The sequence below is a fragment of the Camellia sinensis genome, chromosome 13 (genome assembly GCF_055761805.1).
Source record: "Camellia sinensis isolate YWXY chromosome 13, ASM5576180v1, whole genome shotgun sequence".
Lineage (NCBI taxonomy): Eukaryota > Viridiplantae > Streptophyta > Magnoliopsida > Ericales > Theaceae > Camellia > Camellia sinensis.
In genome coordinates this window covers 93,838,865-93,855,174 of record NC_138973.1, presented here as the reverse complement: position 1 = coordinate 93,855,174, position 16,310 = coordinate 93,838,865, and the positions used below count along the sequence as shown (strand labels likewise).

The window sequence follows — 16,310 nt, the reverse complement described above, 5'->3', positions numbered from 1 at the left end:
CTTTGGCATTTGTTTCTTTTAATTTCTACTGGATTGTTGATGATGAGCTTTTCTGTAGATATTATACTCTCTCTATTAAATGCTTTTGCCCAAGATAAAACATACACAGGTAGAATGATGTTGGGATTGAACTTATTGGATTTTTTTCTTGAAGGATGTCGTATTGGGTACTATTGTAGACGTGAGGGAATAGTAATCTCACATAAATATATGTCTATACAAAGTTTTATTTATTATTTCCATTTTACATGTATATTTTTAAAGTTAAATCTTACAAAATTAGTAGTTTGAAAAAAAAAAAAAAAAATCTATTGCGTCGTTTTTCAAAACGCCACTATAGCTATATTTTTAAAATAACAAAAAAGCTATTACAACGTTTTTTGAAGCGTGGTTAAATGCCTGTGTGACGTCATGTTAACGTTGGCTGTCACATTTAGCGACGTTTTTAAAGCGTCATAAACTTGCAGTGACGGTCGCGTCCTCGGCGTTTGGTGGTAAGCGTCACTAAATGAATTAGCGGCGTTTTTTAGACATATAGCGGCGTTTTTAAAACACCGCTAAAAGTCATTTTTCCAACACAGAGAGTTTGAAAGTTGAAGAGGATAAGGGCATTTTTGACATGGTAAATTGTATGCTAAGGTGCTGTTTGGTAATATTTATAGTTCACTAATTATTTTGGTAAAGATGAAATTGTAAAACATGTTTGTTACGCACATGTATTTTAAAAATAAGTTAGAAGGCTAGTTGGTAGGAGATGGTGACTGAAGGTGGTTGTTGATTGACAAAGGTGGTTGCTAAAGTTGGTTGTCGATCAGTCGAGGTGGATTCCAGCAAGACGTAGTTGTCGTTACTAGGAGGTGGTCGGTAATGGCCAAAGGTAGCTGCTAGCCATGAGCAATGGTGGTCAAAAGAGGTTGCCAACGACAAAAAATAGTGGCTAGAAGTAGTTGTCAGTCGACAGAGATAGCGCCCCAAAGTGCTTTCTTAAATAAGGTGGTGGTTGAAAATAGTGTTACTAGTTGGCAGAGATTAGAAATGGTTCACATCTGCAAGAGGTAGTTGACATATGAAGTCACCTATGATAGTGGCCGAAGGTGGGGTGACCGGATGTGGTTACCTATGGCAGTGATGAACGGTAGGCGCCGATCAGAGGGAGTGGAAAAATGAGCAAAGATTTATTTATTTATTTTTACACAAATGAAACTAACTTGTGGTTACAGAAATTTAATACATTTTGTAAATTGCTTACATGTCTTTGAAAACAAAATAGACACTAAATAAGTTTTTGTTTACAATTTTAAAAACTTTTGTGAATATAAATAGAGGATTAATTACATTTTTGGTTTCCAAAGTATGAGTTTTGTGTCATTTTAGTCTATAATATTTAAATTGTGTTAGTTTAGTTCTCAATATATAAAGTCTTTCAATTCAATCCCCAATGGTAAAAAAATTACAAAATAAGAAAAATTAATTTTTAATTTAGCCTCCTAATCTAACTCCATTAACAGAGGTCATTAAAATTAGTAATAAATGCAAAAAACTCATTTAAAAAATTATATTTTTAGCTTAAAAAAATATGTTATATGTGTCACTTAAGTGGGAGTTCACTTAGAAAATTCACTTTTAGTCTGTAATATATGTAATATGTATCATTTTGATATTCAAAATTATATATTTATCCTTGACTTTAGGAAAGGTTATGGTATGCACTTTTTAACTATAGAAAAAAATGACATAATTTTATACTTTCTGAATTATAATTAAAAGAAAAAATCATAATTAAACACATAAATGTCATAACCAAATATTTCAAAATAATGTTATAACTAAAGAAAAAAAATGACGTGACCTAAGGTGCATATGGTATAAGTGTGTGTATAATAGAATTCTCCTTGACTTTAATATTGTCCCTTGATGGAGTTTAGTTTAGGGGGACCAAATTAAAACATCTTTTATACATTAAGAGACTAAATTGATACAATTTTTACATTTAAAACTAAAATAATACAAAACTCATATTTTGAAACCAAAAATATTATTTAACTCCAAATTAGAAAACTATAATCAGAAAATAGTTTATTTTGAAAATCAATTAATGCATTTGAATTTTTTCAAAATCATTAATTAATACACTTTGGATTTTTTTAGGACTGATTAAGAAAATCGACAAAATTGTAAATTAGTCTAATCTAGGTCAAAGTGTAGTATTTGATTTGATTTTTCTTAATGTATGGTTTGGTTGTGGTTTTTAAAATAGATAAATCTTACTTTATGGTTCAATTCCTGAATTTATAAATATGATTCCAATTTGCAACTAAATCCAATAATTTAGATATATACTTATATAAAATTTGTTATTTATGGTAGATACTTAAGTATCTCATTAATATTCTATATACTAGTAAAATACCCTATGTACGGGTTAAAATAAATAATTAAAAATTATTTTTTAAATTAAATTATAACAAAAACTTTATTTATAATATAAAATAAAATTTATTCAACATTAATTAGTTCCCATATAATAATAATATTTGCAATAAAATAAAAATATATTTCGTCTTGATGAATTTTGTAATTTTAGTTTTTCAATTTACCAATTATCTCATATCTATTATGTAAAATCAATTACCTTATCAATAAATCAAAATTAAAGAATAAATAAAAAAAATAAAGTATCAGTAACCTCAATCTTCAACTCACTCCTCAAATATGATTTCAATGATTTCAATCCTGCTAGGCTGCTAGGTATAGCCTCTAAAACAGTCTCATTAAATATTAGGTAATTATAATTGCTAATATTTTAGAGGTTAGACCAATTGAATATTTTGCAAACCATATAGTCATTTTCTTAATTTGAACTCCATATAGATCATTTTTAATTTTTTATATTTTTTAATTGTTTTATATTAAAAAAATTTAGAACTTACATACTAAACAAATAAGTTAAACTGAATATGTACGTAAAACAATTTAACTCTAGCCCATAGGCCTAAGGTTTTTTTTATTGTGTATTTGATTGAAAATGTGTTAGACCATTTTAATGGCTAGCACCTAAATCTCAATATTTATTCAGTAGGTAACTTGAGCCAAAATGACTACTTGGCTTATAGTTAGCATTGTTCAAATAAAAGGTAATGCATGCACTATATGTGAATTTTTAAATTTTTTTTTTCTCATTTGTTAATAAATTTATGCATAATCACATTTCAAATTAGGATTTTATAAATTTTTCAGAGTTAATCAGAAACTTTAAAAAAAAATAGACATGATACATTATAAATATGTATGAAATAACTTTATTAATAAACCATTTTTATTGAAAAATTCTATACTTAATCAAATAGTTCTTCTGCCATTTGAAAATTTAATATTTTCTAATATTCCAAGCATTTTTCACATTTAAAATTTATGAATAAATTTATGTAATTTAAAAATTTTATACTTTATTAAAACTTTTAACATTACAGAATCAATTATTAAGTTTTATCAAATATGTTTTAAATTTAATCATCAACCTATTTTTTAAACAAAATTTTCTTATTCAAAATTTTGACAAATATTTATTTAGGAAAACTATCCACATGTTAGTGCACCATGTTCACAGTCATTATTAAGTAATATTATAATCATATATATCATCCAAAAGAAGAAGAACCTTATAATGAAAATTTGTTAATAAATATACACATTTTCTCAATAGCCTCCATCATCCATATATATGTATTTGATAAATATAAATTTAAACCGTTGAACATCGACCAAAAAGATTGGAGATTTATTTTATAAAATATACTTAGATTAAATAAGCATGCAGTAAATTTTTAGAAATTAACATAATTGTTAGTAGGAATGGCAATGGGGCGTGGCGGGCCGGCGATCGCACTCCCCGTCCCCGATCCTCGATGGTAAACATTTTCCCGTTTCAGGCCCCAATCCCCAACGGGCAACCTATCACCGTCCTCGTCCCTGCCCCCTAACGGGGATCGGGTTTTCTCGACCCCGAAAATTTTACGGACAAAAAAAAAAAAAAAAAAACAAACAGTAGCAGCAACGATTCAACATCATCAACATTTGATAAAAAAAAAAAAAAACAAACAAACAAATATCACCAACATCATTAACAGCAACATGATCGACCAACATCAACAACAACATCATTAACATCACAGAGAGGGAGAAAGACCTGAGTAGAGAAGGAGAGAGACAGAGAGATCAATCTGCTCAGATCGACTTTAGGATCGCGGCACAAAGAGATCGATTCGGTGCTTTGGCATCGTGGCATCGCGGCTACTCTGATTTGGTGCTCTCTCTCTCTCTCTCTCAAAGAGAAAGAGAGAGAGAGAGAGAAAAGATATGAAATGAAAAAATAAAATGAATAAGAGAGAGAGAGAGAGAGAGAGAAACTAATCAAAAAGTATATATATATATATATGTACCACTTCAGGGACAAACGGGGTCAAGGCCGGGACATTTATCACCGTCCCCGGCCCGAAATTGATTGGAGATTGATTTTTGAATACCATCCTCGTCCCGTCGGGGTATTTTTCGGAAAAAAACCATTCAAATCGGGGTCGGGGGATCAGGTCCCTGTCAGTTCGGTTTCAATTGACATCTAATTGTTAGATGCATAATAGAAATAAGGATGTGGGAGGCTAAAGATTAGAAATTGATCTTTATAAAAAAGCATAAACTTACAATGAAAAAATTTATCAATTGAATTCTTCACAATTGCTCCATCACTAACAATTACAATACTTTATGAACACCGACTCTAATTTGACTTGAATCCAATAAGTGCAAGAGAGAAGATTTATGGGAGATGTGAATTGCTTCTCATAATTTGTGATACATAATTTAAAATTTTTAAAATTGATTTAGTCCTCTTTCTTTTTAAAAGTCATAAATTATGAGAAAATTAGTTTTTTTTTTTTTTAATAGTTATATGGCACACTTTTGAATTTTGAAATGAGTTAGTATACTTTCCTTTTAAATTTCATAAATCCTTAGATAGTTGTATTTTTATTGTTGAGAAATGTTACCCAATAGATTTTTTAAATTTTTTTTAATAATAAATAAAAATTAATCAAGAAACTTAGTATGTGAGTTTGGAAATAAATAAAATATATATATATATATATATAATTTCAAAAGCTTACTATATTGAATTTTGAAAGGAGCATTATTATAAATTTTGAAAAAAATTTCTATATTAGTTGTAGCACAGATAACGTGGCCATTTGAAAGGTTTTTTTTTTATATATAAATTTTAGATTCTGTTGAATTGTTTATCATGTTTAATGACACATAATTTTAAATCTTGAAATAAAAATATATATATATATTTAAAAATCATAAATTATGAAATAATTAGAGTTTTTTTTTTTTATGATTATAATTAGATTTTAGTGAATTGCTTCCACATTAGTGGCACACAAATTTGAATTTAAAATAATTGAGTATACTTTCCTTTTAAAAGTTGTAATTTATGAAATAATTAGAGTTTAATTATTATGGTTAAATTAGAGTTAACTAATAGACTTTTTTTAAAATAAAAAATAATTATATTTTAGTGAATTGCTTCCATATATATAGTAGCACACAAATTTATATTTTGAAATAGTTGAGGATACTTTTCTTTTAAAAATCGTAATTTATGCAATAATTAGAGTTTTATTGTTGTGATTAAATAAGAGTTTAACCAATAGAATGATTTTTATTATTTAAAAATCATAAAATTTAGTTTGAGAGTTTAGAGCTCCCACAAGTCTTGCCATTAGAAAGATTCCTTTCCTTATATGTATAGATTCCTAAATTGTTAATTCCGTGGTAAAATGTTTAATCAATTTTATTTATAAACTAATATATTATTTTATAATTTTGAATAAGTTGTGATTATATTGTGAATAATAAGGAAGTTAATGAAATTATGATTTTAAACCAAATTAAAATTATAATTTTGGCAATATTAATTTTAGTTTAAAAGTTAAAAAGAGAACCAATTATATTAAAATGGGAGAATTATTAAAAAATTATTTTTCAAGTGTTTGCATCACAATTAGTCGATAAGATATTTTTGTATTCTAATAAGTCTTATTATTTGAATATTTACCAAATCCTAATTCTCATATTTAAAATATTTTATGGACATTTCTACCATTATAAATATTTTTTGAATGGTTAGCAATTTGGTGATGTAAACATTTATATTTTATAATGTGAATATTCACATTATAAAATATGAATATTCGCATTGATAGTGTGAGTATTCCCATTGACATGTTAGCATTCATATTGATGGTATGAACATTCACATTGACGGGTGTGAACATTCACATCACGGAATATTCACACTGTAAATGTGAATATTATTAGGAATATTTTGGTAACTATGTCACTCATAGAACTTATTAGAATATAAGAAAATAACGTGGACTAAATAGAACATAAGTAGGGTGAATAAGAGGTGTGTATGGTTATATTGTTTTGGCATTCCAATTAATGTCTGGAGTGTCACAACCTTCTGCAGTGTAGCTATTCTATGGGGATCGGTGGCTCAATTTGAAGAAGACATTAATAATCCTCTCACATTTCAGCAAGGTAGAGTTCGAGTGCTTACGAGGTGTATGGAGATGATCAATACGATTGTTTATCTAGAGTGCAGAGGCAAGCTTATTCCGGTGAGAGTTTGTGAGGAACTTCCACGGTGTTTATGTCCTAGCACCAATACTAGCAGGGGTAAGGATTATGTTCAGTTTCAATCCAATGACAGAGAATAGGTGAACCAATTGTCTGGTAATGATAGGTGTAGAACGAGTACTAAGAAAGCTACTTCAGCAAGGGGAGAGGAAATAGATAGAGGCTCCGATGGGATAAGTAGGGTGTTGGAAACAATGCCAGTCAGATCAGAGGTGTTAGGTAGGGGAAATGATGGTAAGCATGCAGCAGCCGTAGTTGAAACACAGGGATGCATGGGGAATGGAAATTTAGGTGCATGAAGTCAACTCAAAAAAGGCAATGATGAATGATATTCAAAATCTAAATGGGGCTATAGGCACTTCTAGGCTTTTAAAGGATTTGTGTCGACCAGAGGGAGATAGAACCAACATTAACTTGGAAGTCCTTCTTGAGGGAGTATAGGTTGGGCCTCAGCCCAGTGGATCAAAAAATAGAATGGGTTTGAACTTGGGTGCCAGTGTGGCCCAACCTAGTCTTAGGCCCAATCTGGTCTAACTATACAAAAGAATTTGGGAAAGAGGGTTACTGGCAGCAGTAAAGGCAAAGAAGTAACAGTTCACAAAGCCCACAATACTTGGAAGAAGGCTCCATTTCAAAGAGGGTTAGTAGATTAGCAAGTGTTATTAGCAAACAGAAAGGTGTGGTCAGCAGCCTTGGCTTTCCAAGAGGAGCCATTTTCAGAGCTTCAGCAGCAGCAGTGGCTTCATCTTTGTCATCATGCTAGAGTATCTCGAGGATTAGAATGAGAAATTTGGTAGAAGAGGCAAAGACAACTCTGAAGGTAGGAACAACATTGGGGCTGCAGTATGGTCAAGAATATGAGGTTGTGAGCAAGATAGTGGAGTTAGAAAAGAATGATTTGGAAAGCGTTGCAGGTGCAGAAGGGGCAAAACAGAAATTAGCTGTTTACCAACAGGGGAAATGGGAGTGACATGCAAGTTTAATTATAAAGATTTTATCTTGGAATGTTAAAAGGTTGAGCAAGCCATAAAAATGGGAGAAGATCAAACATCTAGTGAAGGATAGGAAGGTAGACGTTTTATTATTGCAAGAAACAAAAAGAAGTACTATGGATGAACACTTTGTGAAAACCATTTGGCCTTATGAAGATATCGATTTCTTGGGGGTAGATTCAGATGGCAGTGTAGGTGGCCTTTTGTGCATTTGGAGGCCAAATGTCTTTAAGCTCATAGATTGTTATTGCAACAAGAATTTTATCCTACTATCAGGTTCCAAATGTTTTTCTTTGAGTGTGTCATTGTCAATATCTATGCTCCAAGTGAGGTTTTGAGAATGAGACAGTTATGGGAGGCTCTGGTAAGTGCATACCCTCATTATTCAAATCCATGGTGTGTGGGTGGGAATTTCAATGAAATTAGGTTTATGAGTGAGAGGATAGGGTGCTCAAGAAGAGAGAGATGGATAAAGGACTTTAATGAGCTTATTGACAAATTGGAATTGTCTAATCTGCCTATGCTAGGTAGATAGTTTACTTAGTGTAATGCATTAGATGGGGAAAGATGGAGTAGGATAGATAGATTTCTGTTGGATTCAAGGTGGTTGGAAAAGTTTTCTCTCAAGTAATGGGGTCTACCTAGAACCATATCAGGTCATTGCCCAATTCTGTTGGAAGAGGATGAAATGGATTGGGGTCCTAAACCTTTCAAGTTCTTAAATCCTTAGATGTCACACCCTACCTTTATATCTGAAGTTCAATAGATTTGGGAGACCAGTCAAGTGTCAAAATGGGCAAAGTATAGACTATTGAGAAAACTGAAAGTCCTAAGATCTCACTTAAAGGTGTGGAATAAGGAGGTGTTTGGTAATATTGACTCTCTCTTAAAGATAGCAGAAGACGAATTGCATGAATGGGATTTGAAGGCAGAACTTAGGCCTTTGACTAATATGGAGCTTAGAAGCAGAAGAGACGTTAGAAGTTTGGTGTGGAAACTAAGTAGAAATAAGGATAGGTTGTGGCATCAAAAGTCCAGAATGTTATAGGCTCAAAATGGTGATAAAAACACTAGGTTTTTCCACATCATGGCCAGTAGGAGACAAAGAAATAATATGTTAGATATAGTCATTGTGGAGGGGGTAAGCCTTGAGGTCCCTGTTCAAATTAAACAAAATGTGGTCAGGCACTTTAGGCAATAGTTCTCAAAGGATTGGGTTGTTAGGCCAAAGATCTCAGGTTCCTTTGATGTTATCAACTCTAAGGATGCAGCTAATTTGGAAGCAATGTTCTCTAAAGATGAGATATGGGCAGCTATTAAAGATTGTGATGGGAACAACGCCCCTAGACCAGATGGCTTCAATCTTGCATGCATACAGAGGTGTTGGCCTGTAATGAAAAGTGAAATAATTCAAATGATTCAGGAATTCCATACAAATGCTAAGTTATCAAGTGGGATAAATAGCTCTTTCATTGTCCTTATACCTAAGAAGGATAATCTAGCAAGTTTGGGTGACTATAGGCCAATTAGCTTGGTTAGTTCTATTTACAAGATCTTGGCCAAGGTTCTATCTAGAAAAATGAAGTAGGTGGTTCTAGCTGTGATCAGTGAGGTGCAGTAAGCTTTTGTAAGTGGTAGGCATATTCTAGATGGTGTATTGATAGCTAATGAAGTTGTAGATAGGTGGCATAGAGCTAAAAAGAAAGGTATTATCTTGAAGTTGGATTTTGAGAAAGCCTATGACTCTTTAAACTTGGAGTTTTTGTTGTCAATGTTGGGTAATTTTGGTTTTGGTGCAAGATGGATTAGGTGGATGAAAACTTGCATTACAACAGCTAAGGTGTCTATATTGGTCAATGGTGCACCCACTGAGGAGTTTCAACCCCAGAAGGGGTTAAGGCAAGGGGACCGTTTATCTCCTTTTCTGTTCATTGTTGCAGCTGAAGGTCTTAATCTTTTATTGAAAAGGGCGGTAGAGAAGGGCTTGATCAAAGGTGCTACAATAGGCTCTGACTAGTTGAGAATTTCATATCTCCATTTGCAGACGACACTATCATTTTTTGTGAAGGTGGTAAGGAGGAAGTTTTGAATATAAAGAGGGTGTTGAGGTGCTTTGAGGTGATATTTGGATTAAAGGTTACTTATCACGAAAGTGTTGTTTGTGGGGTGGGCTACCAAGAAGACCAATTTAAGGACTTTGCTAAGATTCTGAATTGTTTGTCAAAGAAGCTACCATTTAATTTTTTAGGCTTGCCTTTAGGGTCCAATCCCAGAAGGAAGAGCACTTGGTCCCTAGTTGTGGCTAAATTTCAAAAAAAACTCTCATCTTGGAAGATAAAGTTGTTATCTTTTAGCTGGAAGACTAACTCTGATTAAATCAGCCCTATCCAATTTGCCAATCTATTTTCTTTCTATCTTCAAAATGCCTAAGGGGGTTGTCAAGACTATTTCTAAACTTCAGGCCAATTTTTTGCGGGGAAGGACTGCAATCAATAGGAAAGTGCACCTGGTTAAATGGAAAGAGGTCACCAAAAGCAAAAGTCAATAAGGATTGGGAGTAAGGGACTTAGGTGAGGTTAATGAGTGCTTACTACTAAAGTGGTGGTAGAGGTATGGTAGGGATGACAATGCTTTGTGGAAATCTGTGGTGTACTCTAGGTATGGCAGAATTGGAGGGGATGAAGTCCCTCAGTTAATCAACCAGGTGGGACTTCAATAGTGTAGGAGGATATCTCGCAACTTTCTGTGGTCAACCAGCAGCTGGGTGAGTTTTTTGGTGATCAGGTCAAAATCATAATTGGTAATGGGAGGAGAATACAGTTCTGGTATGATGCATGGCTAGGTAACAGAGTTTTGAAAGCTGAATTTCCCAGACTATTTAGTTTATTAACAGAGAAGAATGAGTCTTTGCAGTGCAAGGAAGAGTATCTTAGGAGGGTGATAGCTTTAATTTAGAAGGAATCTATTAGCTTGGAAAGATGAGAAGGTGCAGAGGCTGTTAGGAATGTTGGATTTATCCCCTCCTCTTAGATTTGGTATTGAGGATTCTTGCTCCTGGTCAGCAGAGAGTTCAAGGCAATTCACAACAGCATTTGTGTGGAGGTGGAGGGTCACAGCTAGGGGTCTTGGTTTGGCAGTCCCAGCAGGGGTGTGGGTAAGTTTAGCTCCTCCAAAAATGCAGTTTTTTTGTTGGTTGGCTTGGCGGGGTAGGGTTAAAACCTCTTCCTTCCTACAAAGAATTGTGGGGCTCTTGACATGGATGCTAATAATCTGTGTATTTTCTGTCACTCTGAGGTGGAATCTGTTGATCATGTACTTATGCTTTGTCCTCTAGTGTGGCAATGCTGGTCTAACATAGTTAATTAGTGGGATCAGGTTTGGGCCATACCAGGATCAGTAGCAGATATGTTGTGTCACTCTGAGGTGGAATCTGTTGATCATGTACTTATGCTTTGTCCTCTGGTGTGGCAATGCTGGTCTAACATAGTTAATTAGTGGAATCAGGTTTGGGCCATACCAGGATCAGTAGCAGATATGTTGCACTGGTGGGCTGGAGGCAAGTTCAAGGCTTGGATACTCAAAGTATGACAGATAGTCCCTTCTATTGTTTTATGGTCTGTTTGGAAATTGAAGAATGAATGCTAGTTTAAGGGTGCTCATCCTAATATTCAAGAACTGTGTGAAAAAATTAAGGTGCAGATAGCCTTGTGGATTAAATGGCATTTGGAGGTGGATTATTCAGTTCATGACAGTGTGTCCAATCTTCACTAGATTAGGCTAGCTCTTTGAGGTTCCATATGTGCAGGGTTTGTTTGAGTTCGTGTGTCTTTGGTTTGTGGCTTTTGCCTCTTGTTGGTATCTTATCAACTTTTGTGGCTTTTGTTAGCATCTGTTATGACTCTCTCTTGGTGTCAAGTTTGATGGGATCGAGTAGTAGTCATGTGATGCTTGCTCTTTCTTTTCTCCTTTATTGATGTACCATCATACTTTGCATACTCCATTACATCAATAGTATTTTTTTGCTGATAAAAAAAAAAAAAAAAATTGGTAAAAAAGAATTTATAAAAAAATTTCCCTATTAAAATATCAAAAATTCTTTTTTTTTAAAAATTTATATTTTTATATATTTTTTCATAAAAAATTAAAAATTTATTTAATAATTTTTTTTAAAAAAAATATTAAAATAACCTATTTCCTAAGCTTACCGTTCTACCCATTTGACTCTACTCTTGTTTCGCAGTTGGATGAGAATCGCAGTACCAAATTTCCCAATTTCGTTGGAATAATCACCATACGCATGCAATTCTTCCGTCTCCTTACACTCGAATCCACTTTTTTCCGATTCCGATCAATGTATTTTTCACCCAATTCGATTTAGGGTTTTTCAACCACTCAAACTCCATCCCCAATTATCGAATCATTAGGTTTTAGAGGTTTCGCGGTTGTCTTGATCAGAATCGGAGTTAGTGTTGTGGTTTTGTTTGAATTTCTGTTACGATCGGTGACATGAAGATCGAAGAGTTGGACGAGGTTGAATCTGATGAAAGAAGTTACAATCACAGTGACGACCATGTTTCTGGAAGAATGATTGTTCGGGTTGATGCAAAGAGAGCGCTAGTCGGAGCTGGGGCTCGGATCCTGTTCTACCCGACCCTTCTGTACAATGTTTTCCGGAACAAGATTCAAGCTGAGTTCAGATGGTGGGACCAAATTGATCAGGTTTTGGTTCTAAGTCCCTTCATATATATATGTATGTATATTTGTGTATGTTGTTGTATCTGTTTTTTGTGTTTTCTTTGGTCTTGTGTTTATATCACTGTGATTGTTGCTGTATGTTTTAATTTCTGGAGTTGTTTTTGTTTGATCTGTTTGGTTGCTGGGAAAATTGGGGACTACAAAGAAAAAGAAGGATTTTTTGTGTTGTTTTAATGGGTGGTAGTTTAGTAGCTTTTTGGAATTGTTCTTCTTGATCCATTTGGTTGTTGAGAAAATAGAATTCCTATGTATTTCAGTTACTAGAGAAAATAAAGACCTTGTATGACTGTCACTGTATGTAATAGTTTCTGGAGTTGTTTTTCTTTGATCTGTTTGGTTGCTGGAAAAAAAAAAAAACAAAACAAAACAAAACAAAACAAAACAAAAAAATTGAAAAATGAAGTAGTTCAGTGGAGCTTTAAAATTGTTCTTCATGATCCATTTGGTTGTTGAGAAAATAGAATTCCTTTGCATTTAAGTTACTGGAGAAAATGTAGGAAAAAGATGGGATAATAATGGGGCCTGTTATTCTTAGAATTCTGATTATCTGAATTGGAGAAAATGGAGAGATTCGTGAAACTTTGACCAATGCGACTACTTTACATTTCATTTTCTTGGTGTCTTGGTGCACAGATAGAATGTGATCTTAAATTAAAGGGATCATGATTTATTGATTTGAGTTTTTATTTCTATTTTGATTTTTAAACAGTATCTTCTGCTGGGGGCGGTTCCATTCCCTAAGGATGTTCTGCAGTTGAAGCAGCTTGGTGTTGGCGCTGTCATCACTCTTAATGAGCCTTATGAAACGTTGGTTCCAACATCATTGTACCATGTGAGTGATTTTCCCGCACATCAATATGCTTAATTTTTGTGATTATTTGTTGTTCGATAGTAACATTTGCAGGGATGCATTTGCATTTTGGACTTTGATATGTGAATATTTGGATTTAACACTTCAGGGCTGAAAGTTATTATGCTAAATCTAATTGCAAATGTAAATGATATATGACCATTGCACTTCTTCGTGTATCTGAGATAGGATCTTAACTTTTACCTGGTTATTGGATGTGCTATGTTTTCTGATCATTATTTACTGCTTCCAAAAAATGACATGTGCTTCTCTGATTTAACTTCTCCAGGGAGTTGCTCGAGATATCTACAGTAAAATCTAAGATCATCGCCCTCTAGGTAGGGTGGTAAGAGTTCCCCCTCTTCGTTAGGATTTGATTGGGGAGGGCACAGACATGACTGGTTGGTTGGTTTCTTTTGTGGAAGTGGTCTAGTCAATTGTAAGAAATCATAAAATAATAAATATAGGGAAGGTTTGTCAAAATGAATTTGGCTTGCCAATGTATGATCTTCGTTAAGTGTGAGGAACAAATATCTCATACAAGTAGTCGAATGCTGTTGTAGTAAATTTGCATGGGAGGGCTTTTTTTTTTTTTCCCCTTTTCAAATAATATTTTTTGCAGGAAATATTATAAGCCTTTGTTTTTATTCCCTTTTTTAGATTCACCTCATCATTGTGTTTATTATTTATTATTGTTTTAGGCTCATGGGATAGACCATCTTGTCATTCCTACCAGAGATTACCTCTTTGCTCCTTCAACTGTGGATATTAATCGGGCTGTGGATTTCATTCACAGTAAGTGAAGCTTGTTTAAACACATCTCTCTGCTTGTGCTGTGTTCATAGTATCTCTCGCTTCCTGATGTATAATTTCTTCATTTTTTGATGCAGAGAATGCATCGTGTGGTAGGACTACCTATGTCCACTGTAAAGCTGGCCGAGGAAGGAGCACAACTATTGTGCTTTGCTATCTGGTAATGTTCTTTTCCCTCCAAATTTATTAATTTGTTGCCTGAATATGTGCCTGTTAGTTATTTTTTGGATTACAATGAGCATATTAGGTTGCTCTAGGTGTTTTAGTTTCTGTTAGATTGTCTGGAACTTGTGGAAATGAGTTAATGAGTTCAAGTTGTGCAGGTGGTGTATAAGCACATGCCCCCTGCTGCTGCCCTGGAATTTGTGCGTTCTAAAAGACCTCGAGTGCTTTTGGCTCGCTCGCAGTGGAAGGTAAGTAATAAGGCCATCTTTTTATTTAAATGTAAAATACAAGGTAAATTATAAGAAAGAAAATATATAACAGGTCTGTAATGTGGAACTCTTTCCCCACTGGTGGAAGTGATCAAGAAATGGTGGAGTGTACACGTGTGAAGTTTTTCTTTATTTTTTTGAACTGTCTGCATTTTGGGGCTGAAATGCAGATATTTCATTGTCAGCAACTTTAGAAACAAGATAATCTATAATTGAATAAGAATGGTGTACAACTTCTAGTATAGCCTTTGAATGTATAGGCTTTAATGAAGTATTTTCTTGTATTTTCCCCTTGAAATTTGTACATAATTATATATATATGCACTGATTTATTTTTGGGGTAAGATTTTCCCTAGAACTTTTGTAAAGATTCCCCTGTTCTTTGGATCAAGATGAGGTTCTGAGAGACTCTGACCTTAAGGGTACTTACCATCTAACTTGTCTTATAAAACAAGTTTTGTGCTAGTTACAACCATATCAGCGCTGGATCATGTCAGATTGAGTTCTACCATCTCTCCTTAGATCAATTGGAGAGGGCTTTACTTGTGTCTTTTATGTTGTTCGACATCGCGACAATAGACCTGTTTTTAGGGAGGTTTTAGAGTGTCATTGCATCATACCCAAGCAATCCCTTCCTTGTAATAACTCTCTTGTGAATCAAACCCATGGCAACACTTTGATACCACTTGCATCATACCAATCAATCCCTTATAATAATTCTCCTGCGACTCAAACCCATGGCAGCACTTTGATACCATTTGTCAGACCAAGTTCTACCATCTCTCTTAAAACCAGTTAGTATTAAGGACGGTTGCACTTATGTCTTTTATGACATTTGACATACTGCCCACTGGCCTGTTAGAGTAGTCGAATGAAATGGCATTGTCTACCAACAGATCATTTGACTTTTCAATTTTGTTCATTGCTCGACATCAACTGCTTTTGATAAACAGGCGGTCCAAGAATACAAGCAGCAACGATTAGCATCTACCACACACTCTCCCTCCAGGGATGCAGTTTTGATTACAGAAGAAGATTTGGAAGGGTACCATAGCTCTTGTGACGATGTTGGCAACAAGGAACTGAAAATTGCTCCCATAGCGGCAAGGGCTAGGCCTGTGATTGAAAGGCTGTCGTGTCTTTTTGCATATTTGAAAGTTTCTGGGGGCTGTGGACCTGTTCTTAGGCAGCTGACTGCGGCACGCGCTTGCTAAGGGCTGCTGTGGAAATAAATAATACAGGAGAGTAATCTCCCAGTGCTTTGTGCTTAAGATAGAGAAGAATACTGAATAATGAATAGGGGAGAATTTGAATAGCTGTTCTTTGAATAATGTAGTGTGAGAGCAGTACAACCTGCAGTTGTACTTGCACATAATTCTTGCACGAGTTTCTGTAATTTGCAGTTAAGTTTCTTATTTGAGTTAGTTTGGGGTCTTTTTGATAATGATTTTGTTTTCTGTGGTGTTTTTGTTTTTGATTTTTAGAAACTAGAAATGAAAACTTGTTTGATATATTTGTTTTCATTTTCAAAAAATTGAAAATTGGTTTCAGAATTTTCAAAACTTTCACAAAAATTGAAAGTTTAATGGTAAGCTTCGAAGAGGTTGAGATTTTCTTTGTTTTCCGTATGTAAATTAAGATATGTTTAATGTAACTTCTTATAAGTTCAAAATTGATAGTCAAAATATAACAGTCAGAAGTACCCATTAAACTTTTAGATAAATCAACTTTTTTTTTATTTATTTAAATTATTTCTAAAAATAAAAT

At 33.7% G+C, this 16,310-nt stretch overlaps 1 protein-coding gene across 1 annotated transcript; it reads left to right on the top strand.

The window, feature by feature from the left end:
• Positions 1-11,302: 11,302 nt before the first annotated feature.
• On the top strand, positions 11,303-15,987 carry LOC114285317 (phosphatidylglycerophosphate phosphatase PTPMT2). Its single transcript, XM_028228367.2, has 6 exons — positions 11,303-12,410; positions 13,156-13,278; positions 13,998-14,091; positions 14,187-14,269; positions 14,433-14,522; positions 15,497-15,987. The coding sequence occupies exons 1-6, from the start codon at positions 12,198-12,200 to the stop codon at positions 15,755-15,757; spliced, it is 864 nt and encodes a 287-aa protein (XP_028084168.2). The 5' UTR covers positions 11,303-12,197; the 3' UTR covers positions 15,758-15,987.
• The last annotated feature ends 323 nt before the right edge of the window (positions 15,988-16,310 follow it).

Bases quoted from the DNA above. Each gene is read 5' to 3' on its own strand.
- LOC114285317 (XM_028228367.2), top strand. From the start codon at position 12,198: ATGAAGATCGAAGAGTTGGACGAGGTTGAATCTGATGAAAGAAGTTAC. The intron at 12,411-13,155 runs GTTTTGGTTCTA...ATTTTTAAACAG, and splicing joins GGTGGGACCAAATTGATCAG to TATCTTCTGCTGGGGGCGGT. The intron at 14,523-15,496 runs GTAAGTAATAAG...TTTGATAAACAG, and splicing joins TGGCTCGCTCGCAGTGGAAG to GCGGTCCAAGAATACAAGCA.